The 19837-nt window shown below is 42.5% G+C and overlaps 1 protein-coding gene across 2 annotated transcripts in view; it reads left to right on the top strand.

Moving 5' to 3' along the window:
- The window catches only part of LOC126253428 (dynactin subunit 1), a 146647-nt gene that overhangs the window by 2750 nt on the left and 124060 nt on the right, over positions 1-19837 (top strand). For both annotated transcript variants that reach the window (XM_049954760.1, XM_049954761.1), the window contains exons 3-5: positions 2067-2218; positions 18395-18421; positions 18525-18581. In XM_049954760.1, coding sequence (XP_049810717.1) covers positions 2067-2218; positions 18395-18421; positions 18525-18581 — 236 coding nt within the window. The remainder of the gene's footprint in view (positions 1-2066; positions 2219-18394; positions 18422-18524; positions 18582-19837) is intronic.

Raw genomic sequence — 19837 nt, 5'->3', positions numbered from 1 at the left:
AGTGTTTCCTGTGAGTGAGTACGGTATCTAATATGACATCCAAGTGCTTTCTGGGAACAGTGAGTCATTTTTATAGATATTGAAAAGCAATGGAACCTGCATGCTACTGTGCAGTAAGTCATTGTTATGTGTTCTGCGCCAGATTCCTTGTCCTTAAAAACTGACAAAAGATCTTCTGTTTTTGACGAGATTTCTAATCATTTATGACTTGCCATAATCTTTATTTGGGTCGACAGAAGCGTCCAATCCCACGCGTCGGCTTTGACCCGTGACGTAAGGGTGTTGTGTGTGACATCATGACGGCGCGGAGTTTGGTTTGAGTGTGGCTGTCTCCAGTTCTGTTTTATCTTATTTTATTTACTTTTCTGATCTGTTCGTTCTATCTCGTGAGATTTTTTTTTTTTTAATTTAAAAACACTTATTACTTATTTTAATTATCTGTTTCCTCCAATTTCTGTTTTAGTTTATTATATTTATCTTTCTGATCTGTTCGTTCTATCCCGTGAGATTTTTTTTTTTTTTTAAAAAAAGACAAAAAACACTAATCAGCTACTGAAGCATCTTTATCTTCTATGGGTTGCAGGGGTTACGACCCCTGGGGAGGTGGGTGGGTATTCATGCATAGCTGTCTTCATTTACACGTTGTAGCTACGCAAGGCATCTAAATTTGTTTATATTTAGTTTGCCCTCCCCACCCAAAACACCCCATTTCCCGCGCTTGTCCCGTTAGTGTCATTAGGCTTCTTGTGGAAAGTGTGTGTGTTTGTTTTTGTTTCCGCCATATTTGTGACGTCATGGGTCAAAGCAGACGGGCGGGATCGGGCGCTTCCGTATTTCCCTTTATTTATTGTGTACACTTTCCGTAATAGCAGTTCATGGTTGACTGTCATAAGAAGCTGATAAATCTATGAACACAGCCCCCTGATCTTTCTTTCCTTGAATCCATCCTCAGTTTGTTGTTAGTGTTAGTGACTGCAATGTGCAACATTTGCCTGTTCTTAAGCCAGGTTGTTGTGGGACCAGAAGAGACTCCATTGCTTGTTTGAACCTCCTGAGAGTTTTATGAGGATGACATAGTAATAGTTGATCTGTAGCTGTTAGGGTCATCTGTTCCTTTCCCAGGTTGTAAAACAGCTATGACAGGGACTGCATTATTTAAGGTAAATGCTAAGTTAGCTCTTTCAGCAAAACCATTCTCCTTCCCATAATTGTTTAATTGAGCTAGTGCTCTCTCTACTTTCTGATTACAGTGATCTTTAGATCATTGAAATGTGACCTTCCTTCCTTTTTGTGTGAACATAAACATTCCTCAAGTACATGGTGTACACATTGTGAACATGTTGTGAAATGACACCCACTTGAATCAAATGTATGTCACTTTCTCCCCCCAGTAATAGGTAATGCCGTGTGATGACTGAATGTGAAAAATGATCAGTGTGCATCTGTAGAATTTAAAAGGCAACACTATGATGCCAGCCTTTTTAAAATGATCATCATATGAGTCAATTTTTTGAAATTTTCTGTGTATTGCAGAAGGAACCTCAAATTGGCAGTGGGCTAATAGAAGATGGGTAGACAACATTTGCAACAAATAGCTGCAGCATTATATGTATAGCCAGCGACATGGAAAACTCTAGAGGAGGCCATTTTCCTGCAGTGGATATCAAGTGATTGAGGCTCATATATATTACTTACACATGAGCCTATTTTACCCTGTGTTTAACTTCCCCGAAAGATTATGTGTATGATACTCATTGAAATATAGGGTACTTTCTAACAGTGCTGTCTCTCTGTAAATGTGATAGCTTTTCATTTGCAGTATACGCAGGTATAGTCTAAAACTGATATTTAATATCTTAATCTTCATTGATCTATTATGGATAAAAAAAAAATTAAATATGTCCTCTTGCATGTAACACTGTCGTTCTAGTTGTTGATTTTCATTCCAAAATACTGTTGCTAAAGATTTTAGTTAATGTATGCTGCAGTTTAAAAAAATATCATTTGTATAAATAGATTACTGAAAAGTTTCCTTAAAGACTAACTGTTTCAACTGTTAATTTTAGTGCAAGGACAACCATGGCATGTTTGTGCGGCAGTCGCAGCTTACACTTCTGGATGAAAGTGGAGCACCAGTCAAAGATTATGGGAGTACATCAAGTACATCTACTGCAACAACACCAGATGATAATGCAAAGTCACGTCCGAGACTCAGCAGGTAATTAGAGCCACATTGGAAATCAATAACTGCAGTTTGTGAAGTGTAGCAAATATAAAATTATAGTCAGAAAAAAATTATTTGAATGGGTGGACTTCCTTTCTGTAGCTACAACAGTAAAAAATGTTGTTTGAGAGGTAAGAAATTTTAACTTACAGTATTTTTGCAGACTTTTACTGTGGAAGACCTCTTTGAGAAACTGATAAACAGTTGTTTGTCTTGGGACAAAATTACTTTTTAAGTAGATCAATAACCGAAGATTTATCGGGGTTCATCATGAGTGACAGAAGAACTAGCTGACGAATGTCTGATCATAAGAGGCATATAACAGTTGATAGTTTTAGGCCGTTTATAATTTTGCATGTGATTGAAACAGTACAAATAATTTGTGTGTAGATAAATGGAGATTTTGTGGGTTGTGAATTCAGTGTTACAACCATTATCTCATTCGTAACACATTGAAAGAGAAGTTTGTCAAAGTAAGTAGAGTGTGAGGAGTGCGAGTTTACCGTAGTATCTGCTAGTATGTTTAAGTAACACTTGCATGTTTGTGATTATGAAAATGTCACTTGGTGGAGCTGGTAGGTTACATCTAAAAAGGGGGGTAGCTAAAGACAACCTGTAGTGTTCACAGTATGGGAGTACACATAAATTTGAGAAGAGGCTGACAGCTGTCGTGTATAGCAGATAGTTATCCATTTTCCAATACTCTGCATTTGTTTTTAGTATATATCCTTTCCTTGTTACTATGCCATGTTCCTGCTAAGTAGCTTGTATATGACATTCAACAGTTCTTCTGTGACATACTTTAGGCATAAATTTTACCATTTGCATTCTGATTATGAGTTTTTGTTTTAATTCTTTCATTGTACCTCAGACATTAAACAACAGTGCCAGTAAGCTTCAACCCTGCCCTACACCATTTTTTAACCTGCATTTACTCTGATTTGGTACATCTGTCGTACTAGCTTTACTTCTGTTGAAATCATTTTTCCTTTATTCTGTACTTCATTGTAACTCTTCTCAGAACATCAGTATTTTATGCCACCTTTTTTTGTTGACAACAATACTGCACCAAGTAGGCAGGAGTAATGCCATAGACATTTTAAATATGAGGAAATATTATACTGCAGGTTTTTCACTCAGAAATCACCTTTGAATTTGGTAATTTGTGAGATGATTGTGTTATGCACTGTCTAAGAGAGAGAAATGTCAACCAGCACATTGAAAAGAGACAGCAGCATGACCATGACCTGTCAAGACAGTGATTTACAATTCCACAATACTGGTGCTCGCATTTGTTGGGATACCACAATTGTCATATGAATCTGGAATCATTGGGTCCAGAAAGGCCATACTTCACACTGTGTAGCATCTGAGCTACTAGCACTAGTGTCTACTGTTTCAGAGGACAGACATTTCTCTTGGCCTTGCAGGATCGTACATCCGCATCACATGCCTTTAGTCAGAGATTTAGCTTCTTTGCAAGTATCCAGACAGACAGTGTGACATTGCCACTGTGGACTGTCAACATGATCGCCTTTGTTGCGGCTTCTCGTGATGTGGCAGAAGAGAGAGACAAACTGACTGTGTTGCACCCATTGACAACACTGGCTCAAGTAGCACCACATAGTCCTTCCAAATGAATCCCACCTCTGCCTACAGCATCACAATAAACTTATCATTGCACAAAGGCTCCAAGGAGAATAAACATTGACGAGTTGCATTCGTCATTGTTATGTGCGCCCAGTATCTGAAAATACAAAGTACAGTCACCAACAAACTTTACATACTCACATACTCCGTTACCTTTAACCCAAATAAATACAGACTCATTAACAGATATTTTTCTCTTATTACGAGTATACAAAGACAATGCAGAAGGAGACACATAAGTAGATTTACCAAAGTCCTTATTAGCAAGTTCTGCCATATGGTAGGTACGATAGGCAATAATGTCTCTATCAACAAAACTTTCAAGTCCAGGAACACTAGGTACTCCCGTACCTCCATGTACAATGGCTACAGTGAGCCAACCATTACCATGATCGAAAGTATCGTTAATGTCAATACTAAAATTAAGTGTGCAACCACAGAAAACAAAAGGTCCGTCGACAAACTGGAGACAAGAAGAACCGCATACCAGTTAAGTGTGTTGCTGCTACTGCACTTGTCGGAAGGATATAATGATAAGCTACTTTAAGGCTTCAAATGTTCTGCTCCCCAACCCTGCAGTGGTCGAGCCTGTGCACAAGGGATCATGCAATCAGGTGTACCATGACCTGGTAGCGAAGTAATCTCATCCATATTTTCCATTTGCCACTTTCTCAGACCTGACTCCAATGTGCCTCCAAAGAATCTATAATGGCTACTATCGCCATACGACCAAACTTGGTCATTTAATTTCTACTTACTCAGTAATTTGCATAGTGCTTCAGGAAACACTGTTTATGGTGACACTCCTCCCTGCTCTGAAAAACTACCAACCCCACTACACCAGTTGCATTATTGTCGAAAAAGCATCCTGTGGAGTCTGTACTCTAACATGTTCCATATTTTCAGTGAGCAGGTGCCCCTTACCATTGCACTAGAGGCTGTGGCTGTTGGTGTCTACCTGTCAGTTCGGATGAAAATATGTAATGTTTGTTTAGCCCCATATGGACCTTTCTGTGATCATGAGCTGTTTGAGCTAGTGGCAGCTCCCTGCCCCCTTTCTCTTATTGGGGAACTTTAATGCCCATAATCCTCTATGGGGTGGTGACACAATGTCTCACAGAGGCTGAGTACTAGAACATCTCCTTTCAGAATTGGACCTCTGCCTACTCAACACTGGAGCTGCAACCTATATTCAGTGGGGTCCATGGAACATTTTCAGCTATTGATCTCACAGTTTGCAACTCGAGTATCTTACCCCTGATACAGTTGGGTGTCCATGACGATCTTGGTGACAGCGACCATTTCCCTATTGTTCTATGCCTATCCATTCGCAGACATCTAGAACATGCTTCACCTTGGTCGCTTCGGAAAGCTGATTGGCAGGCTTTCTCCTCTGCAGCCACTATTGCATCCTACTCATGCTGCAACAGCAATGATACCCTACTCCTCTGGCTCATCCCTACGACTGCCGGTGCCGTGATGGTCTGAAGATGTAGCCACAGCCATCAGGGAATGCCACAGAGCACTTTGATGGCACAAGTGTCATCCCTCTATGGATAATTTAATGGCATTCAAGGTACTCCATGCAAAAGCACAGTTTTTAATAAAGAAATGGAAGCAGAACTGTTGGGAGCAATGTGTCTCAACCACACAGACCCACACCCCCTGTCCCAAGTATGGACTAAACTCTGCTGCATTTGCAGCCATCCAACAGTCAAGGCAGTTCTTGCAATCCTTGTCATTGGTAACATCTGCACTTATCCCATGATTCTTGCTGAAAGTTTTGTGGCACACTTTGCTGAAGTGTCTGCTTTCAGTTATTACCATCCTTGTTTCCTGAGCTGGAAACACCTTATTGAGTGCTACCTGCTATCTTTCCGTGCACACATCTGTCTATCATACAATGTCCCTCTTAGTGAATGGGAGCTTTGCAGCACTTTGGCAGTGTGTCTATATACGTCCCCTGGACCCGACAAAATTCACAACCAAATGCTCAAACATCTTCATGCCAACAGCATGAAACATACCACATTTGGTGGGAGGGAGTATTTCCTTCTCAATGGCAGGAAGGTATTACTATTCCTGACCTGAAACTGGGAGAAAACCACATACTTTAAGTAACTATGGCTAATCTCTGTGATGAATGGGCTATGTAAGCTATTCGAACGAGTGGTCGACTGTTGGCTTTGGTGGTGCCTTGAAGCCTGAGGGCATATATCAAGATTCCAAAGCTGCTTTTGGGTTTTCTGGTCCTTCACATTTCATCTGGTTTGTTTGGAATCCGCAGTACTTATGCACATTGCCAACACCTGATTGCTGTGTTCTTTGACATAAAGAAGGCATACGATACCAACTGTCAACATCACATCCTATTTACACTCCATGAGAGGAGTGTCCATGGCAGTTTACTCATTTTTATCCAGAATTTCCTAACTCTCCGATTTTTTTTTTTCAGGTTTGTATCGATTAGACTCTCAGCAACCAATATGCACGGGAAACTGGAGTCCCTCAGGGATGGGTTCTGAACATAATGCTTTTTGCTATCGCCATCAATGCAGTTGTAAATGTAGTGGGCATGACAGTTTCTTTGTCACTGTATGTGGATGGTCATTGCCTGTACTTTCCCTCTGCATCATTGTGTACCACAGAGCACCAATTTCAGGAGGCTGTCTGGGGAGTCCATGGCTGTGTCCTGAATCACTGATATCATTTTTCTTCCACAAAATCGTGAGTTATGGATTTTTATCAGCTCCAGAATGTGACCCCCCCCCCCCCCCCAACTCCCCCAGGGGACTCGCCACTCTTTGGCTACCATGGGGCCCCAGCCTTTGCAGCATCTTCTCCCTTCCGAGCATGTTTTCCCTTCCATGCTGCATGTCTATCCTTTCGATATTCTCCTTCCCCTCCCTTGGGGAACGTGTCTGGAGTGTTATTGGGAATGTTCTGTGTTGTCTGTCACTGATATAAGAACAGTCTCGCCTCTTGTTTTTTTTTTTTTTTTTCCTTTTTTTTCTTTTTTTTTTTTTCGTTCCTCTGCTTCAGCGTTTGAGGTTCCTTTTGATCTTCCTCCCTGTGCACTCCTGAAGACCGGCCCACGTGTCTGACCCATAACAGGTGACTGGTTAACGCGTAATTCCCAGCACCAGGTCGACAGGTAGGGTTCGCACGCACCCCCTGGTACAGGCCAGGCCCAGGGAGGGGTGATTGCCTGAGCTGCAACCTTCTCAAATTGCTGATTGGTCCCTCTGCGAGGTGTTCAGGTGGTGTGAACAGTCACCTAAGGCAGGTGCGCCCCCTTGTGAAGTCTTGCAATGTACTAACGAATGCACAGTGTGGGTTTTGAGCACGGCGTTCTGCAGTTGTGACTTTGTCCACCCATGTCATAAATGGTTTTCTGCGGAAATCTCAGACTGTGGCCATGTTTTTCAATTTGGAGAAGGCATATGAGAGAACTCGTATCCTCCGAACTCTTTTCACGTGGGACTTCCATGGCCACCTGCCCTGTTTCCTTTAGGAATTTTTAAATGGCAGATCTTTCAAGGTATGTGTTGGTTCTGCCTTGTCGTACACCTTCATCCAGGAAAACGGTGTGCCCTCAGGGTTCTGTCCTGGGCGTCGTCCTATTTGCTATTGCCATTAACCGTAAAATGGCCTGTCTCGCCCCCCAGGCATCCCCGGCTCCCTTCTTGCTGACGATTTTGCCATCTGTTGCAGTTCTCCTTGGACCTGTCCCACTGAGTGGCATCTCCAGCGATGTCTTGATCGTCTTCACTCATGGAGCATTGACAATGGCTTACAGTTTTTCCACTGGCAAAACTGTCTGTATGAATTTCTGGCGATGCAGTTGGTTTCTTCCACCATCTTTACATCTTGGGCCTGTTTCCCTTCCATTCGTTGAAACTATGAAATTGCTGGGGCTCATGCTCGATAGGGAACACTCTTGGTCCTCCCATGTGTCTTACCAGTCAGCCCACTGTACGTGTCTTCTCAATGTCCTACGTGTCCTCAGTGGTACTTCCTGGGGTGGTGATCGAACCGCCCTCCTCGGTTTGTACTGGTCCCTTATCTGTTCGAAACTAGACTATATGTTCTTTGTTTATGTGTCGTCATGTCCATCCCTCTTACACCATCTCAGCACTATCCACCATCTAGCATTTTTGGCCACTAGCACCTTTTACACTAGCCTGGTTGAGAGTCTGTATGCTTAAGCTGCTGAACTACCACTGTCCTACCACTGTGACTTTCTGCTCAGCAGGTACGCATACCATTTGTCTGCCAAGAGTGGCCACCCATCCTATGCCTCCTCCTTCGATGATTCCTTTGATCGCCAGTATGGGGTGTGTCCCTCGTCTCTCTTACCTCCTGGAGTCTTCCTTTAGCATTTGCTTTGGCAGCTTAACTTTACACTACCTGCAGCTTTCCCAGTGTGTGTGAGCCCTTCACCATCTTGGGTTCATGAAGTGGCCCATGTTAACCTTGTTCTTCATTCACTTCCTAAAGACACTACTCCAGCCTCGCTCTATTGCCTTCAGTTTCATGACCTTCGCATGGAACTTCGTGATAGTACCTTTGTATACACTGATGGCTCTCGGACTGACCTTGGGGTCAGGTGTGCCTTCATCAATGGCACCCATGTCTTTCGATATCAGTTTCCGGCACTCTGCTCATTATTTACAGCAGAGCTCATTGCACTGTATCAGGCCACAGAGTACATCTGGCGACACAGACTATTCAGTTGTGTCCTCTGCTCAGACTTGCTCTGTGCCCTTCAAAGCCTATGTATGCTGTACAGCACCCATTCCTTAGTGCAGTGGATCCAGGAAAGCTGTCACTTGCTCACTGTTTGTGGAGCCACTGTGGTGAATTTGGGTTCCTGGTCATGTCGGTCTGCTGCCAAGGCTGCAGTCCTCATACCTCAGTCCGCTAGTTCCTATATTCCCTCAGATGATCTCTATGTTGTTGTCTTGTCAGGTGGTGGTGTCCCTTTGGTGTCGCCAATGGTCCTCCCTTCACGGGAATAAGCTCCGGCCTTTTAAGCCTCTCCCAACAGCTGCGTATTGGGCACTGCCTTTTTAGCCATCATCATTTGATAAGTGATGCTACCCCACCACTTTGCACACAAGTTTTAACGGTCCTCCACTTCCTGACGGAATGCCCATTTTTTTTTTTTACCATTTACGTCCCCGCTTGGGTTTGCCGTCGGAGTTATCGTCCAGTTTAGCAAATGACATGCGGGCTCTCGACTGCGTTTTCCTTTTTATCTGCCAAAACAATATGGTGAAGGTCATTTAATTTTTAGGTTTTGAAGTCTGTTTCTGTATGGTGTCTTTTCTAGTGTTTTCTCCACGTCTCTGTTTTTAGCTGCCTTCTCTTATGTCAATTGGGACTGACGTACAGTCAGTTTTTTAACTCCTCTCTGTCTCCATGTTCTATAGACTTGGGTGCGTATGACCCCAGTTGTTTTTTGCGCCCTAAAGCAAAACAAAACCAAAACTAATCCGGACTGTGCACCCACACCTAGAAATTTATCTTGGTCATTGAAACTCTCCAATTCTTAGGTATTTTATTTGACCACAAGCAAGCTGCATGTCTGCCGGCTCAAGGCAACTTGCGTGAAGAAGTTGAATGCTCTCCTTTTTTTAATCACTCTGCATGGGGCACAGATTGCACCGTTCTTCTGGGATTTTGCGAAGTGCTGATTTTATCCTGCTTGGGCTATGGATGTGTTGCCTATGGATTGGCAGCAAGGTCTGTACTGAGCTTGCTGGACCCTGTTCACCACACTGGTGTGCAATTCGCTATGGGGGCTTTCCGTATGAGCTCTGTTGGCAGCCTCCTGATGGTAGCCATTGTCCCATCCCTGCGGGTTGGATAGCAGCAGCTTTTGGCAAGTTACGCGGTCACAATCTGTCAGATGCCTACCCACCCATGTCACTAAACTCTGTTTCACAACCAGCAGTTCAGACTGTTTGTGCATCATCCAAAACTGGGAAAACCAGCTGGGATCTGACTCGATATTATACTGAAGGACCCCCAACAGCCTCTGTTGGTTGCTAGACCTCCCTCTCAACATCCCCTGTGAGCTTTACCATGTCCTTTGATAATAATGGACCTCTTTTGTGGCCACAAGAAGGATGCTGATTCTACCCTTCTCAGACACATGTATCTTTCAATCCTCCACGATTATTCTACATTCTGTATGCATCTACACAGATGGACTGAAAGTCAATGACAGGGTCCATTACACTTTTGCATGAGAAGCACTCTCTGCCAAGTACCTACATTGTATACATTGCAGAATTGGTTGCTGTCTCTCAGGCTTTGTGGTATATCAAATCCCAGGCCCTGACAAACTTTCTGATCTGTAGCGATTCCATCAGTTACTGAAATGAATGAAATGTCGTGTGGCTAGGGCCTCCCATCTGGTAGACTGGTCATGTGGTGCAAGTCTTTCAATTTGATGCCACAGACAACACAACACCCTGTCCCTGAGCGGAGAAAATTCTCCGACCCAGCCGGGAATCGAACCCGGGCCCCTTAGCATGGCATTCCGTCGCGCTGACCACTCGGCTATCGAGGCGGACATCAGTTACTTAAAAGGCATAACACTGTGCTATCCCAAAAATATTTTGGCTGCCAATTTCCAGGACCTACTGGCTGACCTCTGCAGCTCTGGAAAGACAGTGACCTTCATGTGGATACCATTCCAAGAAATAAACTCGCCAATCCCTTAGCTAAAGTCGCAACTACAGGAGATCAGCTTAACGTTGGGATGCCATGCTCAGATTTAAGATTACAACTTCAACACAATATTTTGAGGCTCTGGGAACTGGAATGGCAGGCTACTACAACCCAAAACGAGTTGAGAGCGATTAAAGGGTCAACTAAGATATGGTAGACATCTTTACAGGCCTTTCCAAAAGATGCCATTGTGTTGTGTTGACTATGCAGCAACCACACGATCCTCACCCACGAGTTCCTTCTGCGTCAGGAGGATCCCCCTCACTGCAGCTGCAGTAATCTTTTGACAATAGTGCCCTGCTGGCCAATCTGCGGCAAGGTCTTTGTTTGCCTATCTCACTACCTCAGATGCTTGTGGATGACGTGACAGCCACTAACATAGTTTTGCATTTCCTGAGCAAGAGCAGATTATACTCTAACCTATAATACTCTCCACTTCCAGTGTTAGCAGTGGTTGTGGGGTGAGAGCCTCCCCTTGTGGCAGGTACTCAGCAAGCAACTGCAGGTTACTTTCTTCCCCTCTCACCTTGTTGTGCCTTTAGACCCTGGTGTGTAAGATGCTTTTGGGTTACCTCTATTTTCTTTTACCAGTCACACCCTTTTAAACTCTTTGACTTACTAATACAGTTTGAGCATCCATGGACCCCTATTTTTGTGTGTTTATCGTATGATAAGGAGGGACTGATGATCCTGTTGTTCAGTCCCTGTGAACACATGATCACTATCATCATCCTGACTGAAATGGATTTTTTATGGGTGGGGAACTTCTGTGTTTGTGGTGCTGTTGTGCAAGAGAGTTGGACCACAGAGGACTGGTCAAACTACAGGAAACATAGAGCAGTTAAGGATGTCACTTTTTTTTTTTTTTTTTTTTTTTTTTGCTGAGGTCATCGATCCCTATTATGCCGTCTCCTAAGCATTCTGCTCACAAGCATTTCTGCCCTAGCACTTCCCAACTGTATTGCGTGTTAGATTCTCTAGGAAGACCTTCACTTCCATCTATACGAGATGGTCATTGTTTAAGAACTGTCCACTGGGACTGGCAGTATCTGCTACAGGCATGTGAAATGAAATGTTGGTTCAGAACTTGACTAAAGATATATTTGTTTTGTTCTCACTTCCACTTTTCTGGATGTGTTAAAAAGCAGATCATGTGAAACCCAACTCGTACTTTTCCCTCATGACATACTGAAAGCTTTGGGTCAATGCAGTCAAGTAGATGGAGTTTTTCTCGATTTCCAGAAAGCATTTGACTTAGTACTACATCTACGCTTATTGCCCCAAGCACGATCATATGGAGTATCAAGTGAAATTTGTGACTTGATTGAGGAATTTTTGGTAGGAAGGATGCAGCATGTTATCTTGAATGGAGAGTCATCATCAGATGTAGAAGTAACGCCAGGTGTGGCCGAGGGAGGTGTGTTGGAACCCATGATGATCATTATGGCAAGGGGTTGGGTTTGGTAGTGGCATAGAGGTGAACTAAGATGTTTTGGAGGTTGGTTGGATGGTGGAATGCCACTTTAGAAGGGATGGGAAGGATCTTGAGTAGGATGTCCTTCATTTCAGGACATGATGATAGGTAATCAAAGCCAGGTGAATGGTGTGGTTCAGTTACTCCAGTCTGGGCTGGTATTGGGTGATAAAGGAGGCAGTCCTTTGTGGCGGGTTTGTAGGGGTGTTGGGAGCGTAGCGGGTGTGAGGGGAAATGGCACGGGAGATCAGTTTGTGCGGGGGATGGTGCCTGCCTGTGAAGATCTTGGTGAGAACCTCAGCATACTGGGCAAGGGAGTTCTTGCCACTGAAGATACACCATCCCCAGGTGGTCAGGTTGTATAGGAGAGACTTTTTGGTGTGGAAGGGACGACAGCTGTCAAAATGCAGGTACTGTTGATGGTTGGTGGGTTTAATGTGGACAGAGGTGCGGATCGAGCCATCAGAGAGAAGGGGGTCAATGTCTAGGAAGGTGGCACACTGGGTTGAGAGGACTAGGTGAAGCAGGTGGGAGAGGTGTGCAGGAATGAAGATAGGGTGTCTTGGCCAAGAGTCCAGATCATGAAGATATCATTAATGAACCAGAACCAGGCTAGGAGTTGGCATTTTGAGAGACAAGGAAGGTCTCCTCTAGATGGCTCCTAAGATGGTGCTATGTGGGTACCCACGAGTGTGCCACAGACTTGTTTGTATACCTTCCCTTCAAAGGAGAAGTAGTTGTGTGTTAGGATAAAATTAGTAGGGTTTATAAGGAATGAGGTAGTGGTTTGGAGTCTGAAGGACATTGGGAAAGGTAGTGTTCAATAGCAATAAGACCATGGGCATGAGGGATGTTGGTGTATAGGGAGGGGGCATTAACAGTGACAAGTAGGGATCCAGGAGGTAAAGGGCTGAGGATGGTGGATAGTTGGTGAAGGAAGTGGTTGGTATCTTTGATGTAGGAGGCTAAATTACAAGCAATTGGGTGGAGGTGTTGATCAATGAGGACCAAAATTCTTTTAATGGGGGCACGATAACCAGCCACAAGGAGGTGTCCGGGATTGTTGGGTTTGTGGATTTTGGGGAGCATGTAGAAGGTGGGATTGCAGGCTGTCATAGTGGTGAAGAGGGAAATGGATTTAGGGGAGAGGTTCTGGGAAGGGCCTAAGGCTTTAAGCAGGGATTGTAGGTTGATGGGATCACTCTGACAGAGTTTATAGTTGGAGGAGTCAGATAATTGGTGGAAGCTTTCCACCATGTAGTCACTGCACTTCATAACAGTGATGGAACCTTGGTCTGCTGGTAGGATGATTAGGTGTGGATTATTGTTGAGGTTGTGTATGGCTAATCTTTCTTCTGTTGAAGGGTTGGTGTTCTGAGGAAGGGACCTGGGGAAGGATGATGAGGCTAAGTTGGAAGAAGGAATTCCTGGAAGGTGACGAGTGGGTGGTTGGGTAGTGGTATGAAGTGGGAGAGGCAAGGTTCATTGCTGGAATTAGGCAAAGTGATTGGCAGCAAAGAAGTGTTTCCATTGCAGGGGTTGGGAGGAGGACAATAAGCCTTTGACAATTCCAGCATGGTTATATTTGGGTGTAGGGCTAAAGATGAGACCTTTGGATAGTACTGAAACTTCTGTGGAGCTGAGGGATTTGATTGGGAGGTTAAGAACAACATTGTTACAGGAATGTTTTGGGTCTGAATTTGGTAGGGTGTTGGTAGGGAGTTTTGGGAGGTGTGTCATGTTGAAAAGTTCAGTTAGACAGGTATTAGGTGCTGTGGGGGGTGGACAAGGAGGAACACTGTGATAGGATAGGGATGGGAAAGTGGTGCCCTCAGGTGGCAGTTGGATGTCAGCAGGTTGCATAACTTATGGAGGTGGTGTCTGGAATGCTCCTCCAGATGTTGGAGAACAAAGGACTCAATTTCAGAAACATGATGTATGAAGCAGAGACTTTACAGTAGCAGTATAATGCAGAGGGAGCAGAGGTGTTTCTGGAATTCCTGTGTTACGGAGATGTGTTTTTGCAGTACCAGGTTTACAAGAGTCAAGGACTGGTGGAATCTGAAAAGGTGAAAGGAGGGGTAGGGTCCAGAGAAAGGAATTCTTATGGTTGGGGCATTTGGGAGGATTCTATAGTTTAGGCAGCATTCAAGAAATAGGATGTGGGACTGGGCTTTAGCCAGGGAAATGGATTCTTTTCTGAACTGGTGCAGAAAGATGGAGCAGGGGTCCCTTGTGGCATGAATGGTGTAAAGAAACTGGAATGACATGGAAATGGGCAAATTAGGTCGTCATGGGTGAGAGAGGAGCTGAGTAAGAGAAAAGATGCATAAAAATCTCAGATACACTAAAATGAGTGAAACCACGTAAAAATATACACAAATACATTAAAAATGTACAGAAACATGTAAGAAAAGGAATGAATTGGGCTTGTGTGTGTGTGTGTGTGTGTGTGTGTGTGTGTGTGTGTGTGTTTTGCGATAAGGGAAGAGAGGAAAGGGGGCTGGGTTATGTCGAGGATCCAAGTTGTTACACCTATCTGAGGCAAGAATCTGGGCATCAGATGCTGCATCAACAACTTGCCTGGTCACAAAGCCTGTGTTGTATGCAGTCGATCATTGATACAGTGTGGCTCAGAAGTAGGTGCGGTTTTGGAGGGTGGTGAAAAAACACAAGAAAGAAGAGAGAGAGAACAGACACTGAGAAGAGTAATGTGATAGAGAATAGTAACAAAGGAAAAGTCATAGGGTTGTAGGATGGAAGAAAAGCTGTTCGGCAAAATCAAACAATGGAAACTCCAGATAGGAATCTCAACATGTGGGAAAAGTGAAATTACTACATGAATGGAATGGGTAGAAAACCTGATAACCCATATAATGATATGTACCCTCTGCCATGCACCTCACAGTGGTTTCCAGAGTATAGCTGTAGATGTGTATTTAGAATATGCATTATTGGAGAGGTGAGAACAATGGAGCAATTCACAAGAAACCTCTGCACAGTGATAGTGACAGTTTGGTGTGCTATCGCTAATGTAGGCATTAATTTTTTGAAAATTACCAGGGCTTTACCATCAGTTCTGAGCATATGTTGACATGATTCAAGATTTGTTTTGAACCACAGCTTCAGCAAATCAATTTGGCACTAGCATGGTTTTAGCAGTGCGGTGCTAGAAATTCAGTTACTGTTTTGAGGGAAATCTTCCCCCAGTGCTTGATCTCCTGGTTTGGTGACATTCCATGTTCTGGGCACTCACTGGATTTAACTCTGTGTGACTACTTTTCATGGGGATACCTTCAGAGTGAGGTGTATAAAAGTCGACGAAGGACTCTACAAACCTAGAAGTAGACTGCATTCTGCAGCAGATGCTTCACAAAGTTAGGCAGAATGGCTGCAGCAGTGCATTAACAGAGAGGAACAAGACATGCAAGAACAGTTGTTTAAAACCTCTTGAAATTAACTTTGTGGAATATTCCTGTTCGAGCCCCTGTAGTTTCATGAAGTTCCAGTTGATGGTGGTACTATATGTGGCCTTCAAAATGGCATCTGTAATGGAGGTGCACTCGAAGCAAAGTTGTCATTCAGTTTCTTTTGGTGGGAAACCATAACATCAAAGATATTCATATGCACTTGCAGAACGTCTAGGGAGACCTGGCAGTGAACAAAAGCATTTGACAAGGCATCTGTCATCATAGCAACAAGATTGCCCCAACCTGTCGATCTCCTGTGCGCAGGCTGACCGTGTACGGCTATGACTCTTGCAGTGTTGAAATGTGTTGACACACTCATTCGAGGTGATCAACAGACCACACTAAAACATCTTGTTTTTCAACTGGACATCTGTTAGTGGTGCTGTCCACCGGTTGGAATAGCTGAAGATATGTGCCCGTTGCCTTACAGAAGATCATAGAGAGCAACGAAGGACCATTTGTGTGAATTGCTTGCGTGTTAAGAGTCTGATCATGACAATTTTCTGTTGAACATAATCACAAGCAGTGAAACATGAGTTCATCATTTCAAACCCAAAACAAAATGGCAATCCTTGCAGTGCTCTCCTCTGAAGGAAAAGTTCAAAACCGCACCCTCAACTGGTAAAGTCATAGCAGTAGTCTTCTGGGACTCTGAGTGGGTTATTCTGTTTGATGTCCTCTCTCATTGTTCATCATCAAATTTGAAGTGTATCGTAGTATCCTCAGGAAATTGAAGAAACTACTTCAACATGTTTGTTGCTACAAAAACGCAAACTAACTTCCTTCACCATGACATTGCAAGACCTCACACAAGTCTGTGCACCACAGAGGAGCACACACAACTTTGAGTGTTCTTCCTCATCCACCCTACAGCCCAGATCTTGCACCTTCAGTCTCCTGTCTACTTGGTCCAATGAAGGATGCTCTCTGCAGGAAGCAGTACATGGTTGATTGGGATGTTATTGATGCAGCAAGATGTTGGCTCAGATGTTGACCAGTAGAGTGGTTCTGTGCAGGTGTACAAGCCCTTCCGGTAAGGTGGCATAGGCCATTGCATTGAACAGATATTACGTTGACAAATAGGGCTTTGTAGCCAAAACAGTGGGGAATAATATGATGTATTGCAATCCTCAATAAAACCAACCCACTTTCAGAAAAAAAATGTGTTGCATTACATATTGAACACCCCTTACATAGTTTTGTTCTTCCATCTTTTTTAAAAATAAACCTTCAGAGTTAGGGATACTGCCTGTGCCACCCTGTATTTCTGATGAATTAAGACCAGTGGTTGTTCCTGATCTTTGAAGCCTCTATGACATTACATTTTAACAAGATAACACAAGATCACATGTTACTCGTGCTGGCCTGGCCTACCTTAGTATAGAGGGTCTGTAACACTGGCCAGCATGTTCTCCAGATCAGTCGTCTGTTGAAAATGTCTGCTGATGGGTTGCTGAGAGACTGGTAGCCTGCCGTCGCTAGGCACTAAGATTGATCAACTCTGAGATAGAATTGAAGCACCTATATATCATCCCAGCTCACAACCAGATTGACTTAATGCCAAGCCAGATTAGAACCATTGGTGCAGCCAAAGGTGGCAGCAGTGTGAACTAAATTTTGAATCCTGTGTATCCTTCAAGATTAATCACGTATTCTCCCTACTGTACTGTATACACACAATAAGAAAAAAAAAATTGTTTCCATAATGAGGTAGGAAATTAGGTACTGGCAGAAAGAAATCTGTGAGGACAGATAGTGAGTTGAGCTTGGGTAGTTCAGTTGGTAGAGAACTTGATCGCGAAAGACGAAGGTCCTGAGTTCAAGTTTGTCAGACACAAACTGCCAGAAAGTTTCAAAAGAATTATTTATTATCATTCATGGTGTAATTTGCAATCTGATTTATTTCTTCTGATTTAGTGTGTGAATTTCTGGACTGCTGTGTAGCTTTTTTAAATGTACTAGAGCAGTTTTTAACAGTTTAATTTGGGATAGCTCTTAACAATCTGAAGACTGCCCAAAGAGGAATATTGGTTTAAGAACACCAGCCATTTATACCATTTTTTAAAGTGTTACTGACATGTGACTACTGCAAAACCTAGCAGTTGCATGCACGAAATTGTGTCAATGTGATCATATATTGGCTCAGTAATTCATGACAGCAGCTGTTCCATTCACTAATGTTCGTTTCGAAATAATTATAGAAATTGCCAGCAGAAGGCAGCACCTGTCAAGGAACAGGTAACGAGACCTCTGTACATTATTCTCATGTGAAATGAGTCCAGTTTTCAAGCAACAGGTGCCTCGTGTCGAGAAAATTGTGGCCCGAGCAATACTTCGGCGTGTTCTTTTGAACACAGTGATGTGGCTCGAACTGCGAACAGGCTCAGTCTCCGAAGTGTTAAATAACGTTCCCTTTTCCATGTGCAAATATTTTTTCTTGAGTGATCCATGGGTTTATCCATTCCTTTTTAATAAAATTTTTAATTAGCTCATTGACATTATTTTCATACTGTGACACAAATTTCATATAAAATTCATAAAATTTTTCATCTACTCAGTTCCTGTAGTTACATGGTGGTTAGAAGTGTACAGGCCATCCAACGTTCGTATTAATTATATTATGTACTGACTTAATGTGCAATTGGCAAGGCAAACATCATAGTCGTGGAAAAAAACTTTCTTGCGACAATAATCACACTATTCCATAATATTCTTTTATTGCAAGAACAATTTTTAAATTGAGAAGTTTTATCTTGTTGATGTAGAGGTTACTGAAATATTCTATACTGTTATTAAGCAACTCTAAATTCTTTCTGTTTGGCTTGCTTGGAACAGTGTCAAAAGGAAAACAGAACCTACTGCGTAAGTACTCCAAATTGTTGACTTTCTAATCTTTTTTTATCAATTTGTGATTTCTCCATGCATCTGTAATGGTTTGTCTCTGTTTCTGCTGCTTTCTTTGAAGTGTTCGGCGAAAATCTTCTCCTGCTCAGGCTCCTCGAACTCGTTCCGATAAGTCGAGGTAAATTATTCCATCATTTAATTGAAAGCACAGAAGATGCTAGTTTGTGTGATAATCATGTAAAAAACATTAATGCATGTGTGAGGAAAAAATTGACTGCAACTTTTTAGTGTTGATTAACTTATTATCTCTTTTGTGTGAAATGTAATACCAGTTAAAACAGACTTCTTTTCTTAGTTTGCTTGGCTTCTTAATGTAGGTAAATTTATAACTTAGTGGGTTATTTCTCATAAAATAACTATTATAAGAGTTGTCTTTTATAAGTAGTTTGTATCTTCGTTTTGAGTTGAAGCACATTTCATATGCAGTTCAGAACTAATTTTCAGAATAATGGTCAGTTAATAAGCTTATTAGTTTCAGTTAAGAAATATGAGGTATGCTTACCAGTGATCAATTTTTAACGTGGTACATTTTCAGTGAGTTCTCAGAGATGATTAAAAATAAGGTCTTCACAAAATGAAATGATTCTTTTCAGATTTTGTTTCCTCACAAAATGCCATCTCGCTGGTAATCAGTATGTGCGTAAATTAATAAATTTATAATGTGAATCAGTTAGTGGAGGTATCATTAATAGTAAATGATAATTATTGGTGTTTGGGTACATTACTTGATTCTATCACATCGTGATACTCGTTTAAAAGCTTTTATAAATATAACTTATTTCTATAATTCACGGAAAAGATCAGAAATGTCTTTGTTATATCAAATTAATTGTTTTAGAATTTCAGTGTTCATCTCAGATATGTATATTTGTTTGAATGTACATACAAAACTCCTTTCCCTAAATCAGAAAAATTACATCACTCACACACAAAATGCACATCAAAAGGAGTGTGAAAATCTAAAAAATACTGAAAGATTTGACCATCTCATAAACAGTCTCTTTAGCAATAGATCAGTAGCTCAGTTGGACAAGGATGGGGAAAGTAATAGACTGTGCTTTTATCAAAGGAATCCTCCTAGCATTTACATAATTAGGTTAGAGAAACTGTTGTTGTTGTTGTTGTTGTTGTTGTTGTTGTTGTCTTCAGTCCTGAGACTGGTTTGATGCAGCTCTCCATGCTACTCTATCCTGTGCAAGCTTCTTCATCTCCCAGTACCTACTGCAGCCTACATCCTTCTGAATCTGGCTTAGTGTATTCATCTCTTGGTCTCCCTCTACGATTTTTACCCTCCACACTGCCCTCCAATACTAAATTGGTGATCCCTCGATGCCTCAGAACATGTCCTACCAACCGATCCCTCCTTCTAGTCAA

This window comes from Schistocerca nitens, chromosome 4, assembly GCF_023898315.1.
Source record: "Schistocerca nitens isolate TAMUIC-IGC-003100 chromosome 4, iqSchNite1.1, whole genome shotgun sequence".
NCBI classification, from domain to species: domain Eukaryota; kingdom Metazoa; phylum Arthropoda; class Insecta; order Orthoptera; family Acrididae; genus Schistocerca; species Schistocerca nitens.
The sequence above is the reverse complement of the archived record's forward strand: the minus strand, read 5'-3'. Positions and strand labels throughout refer to the sequence as shown.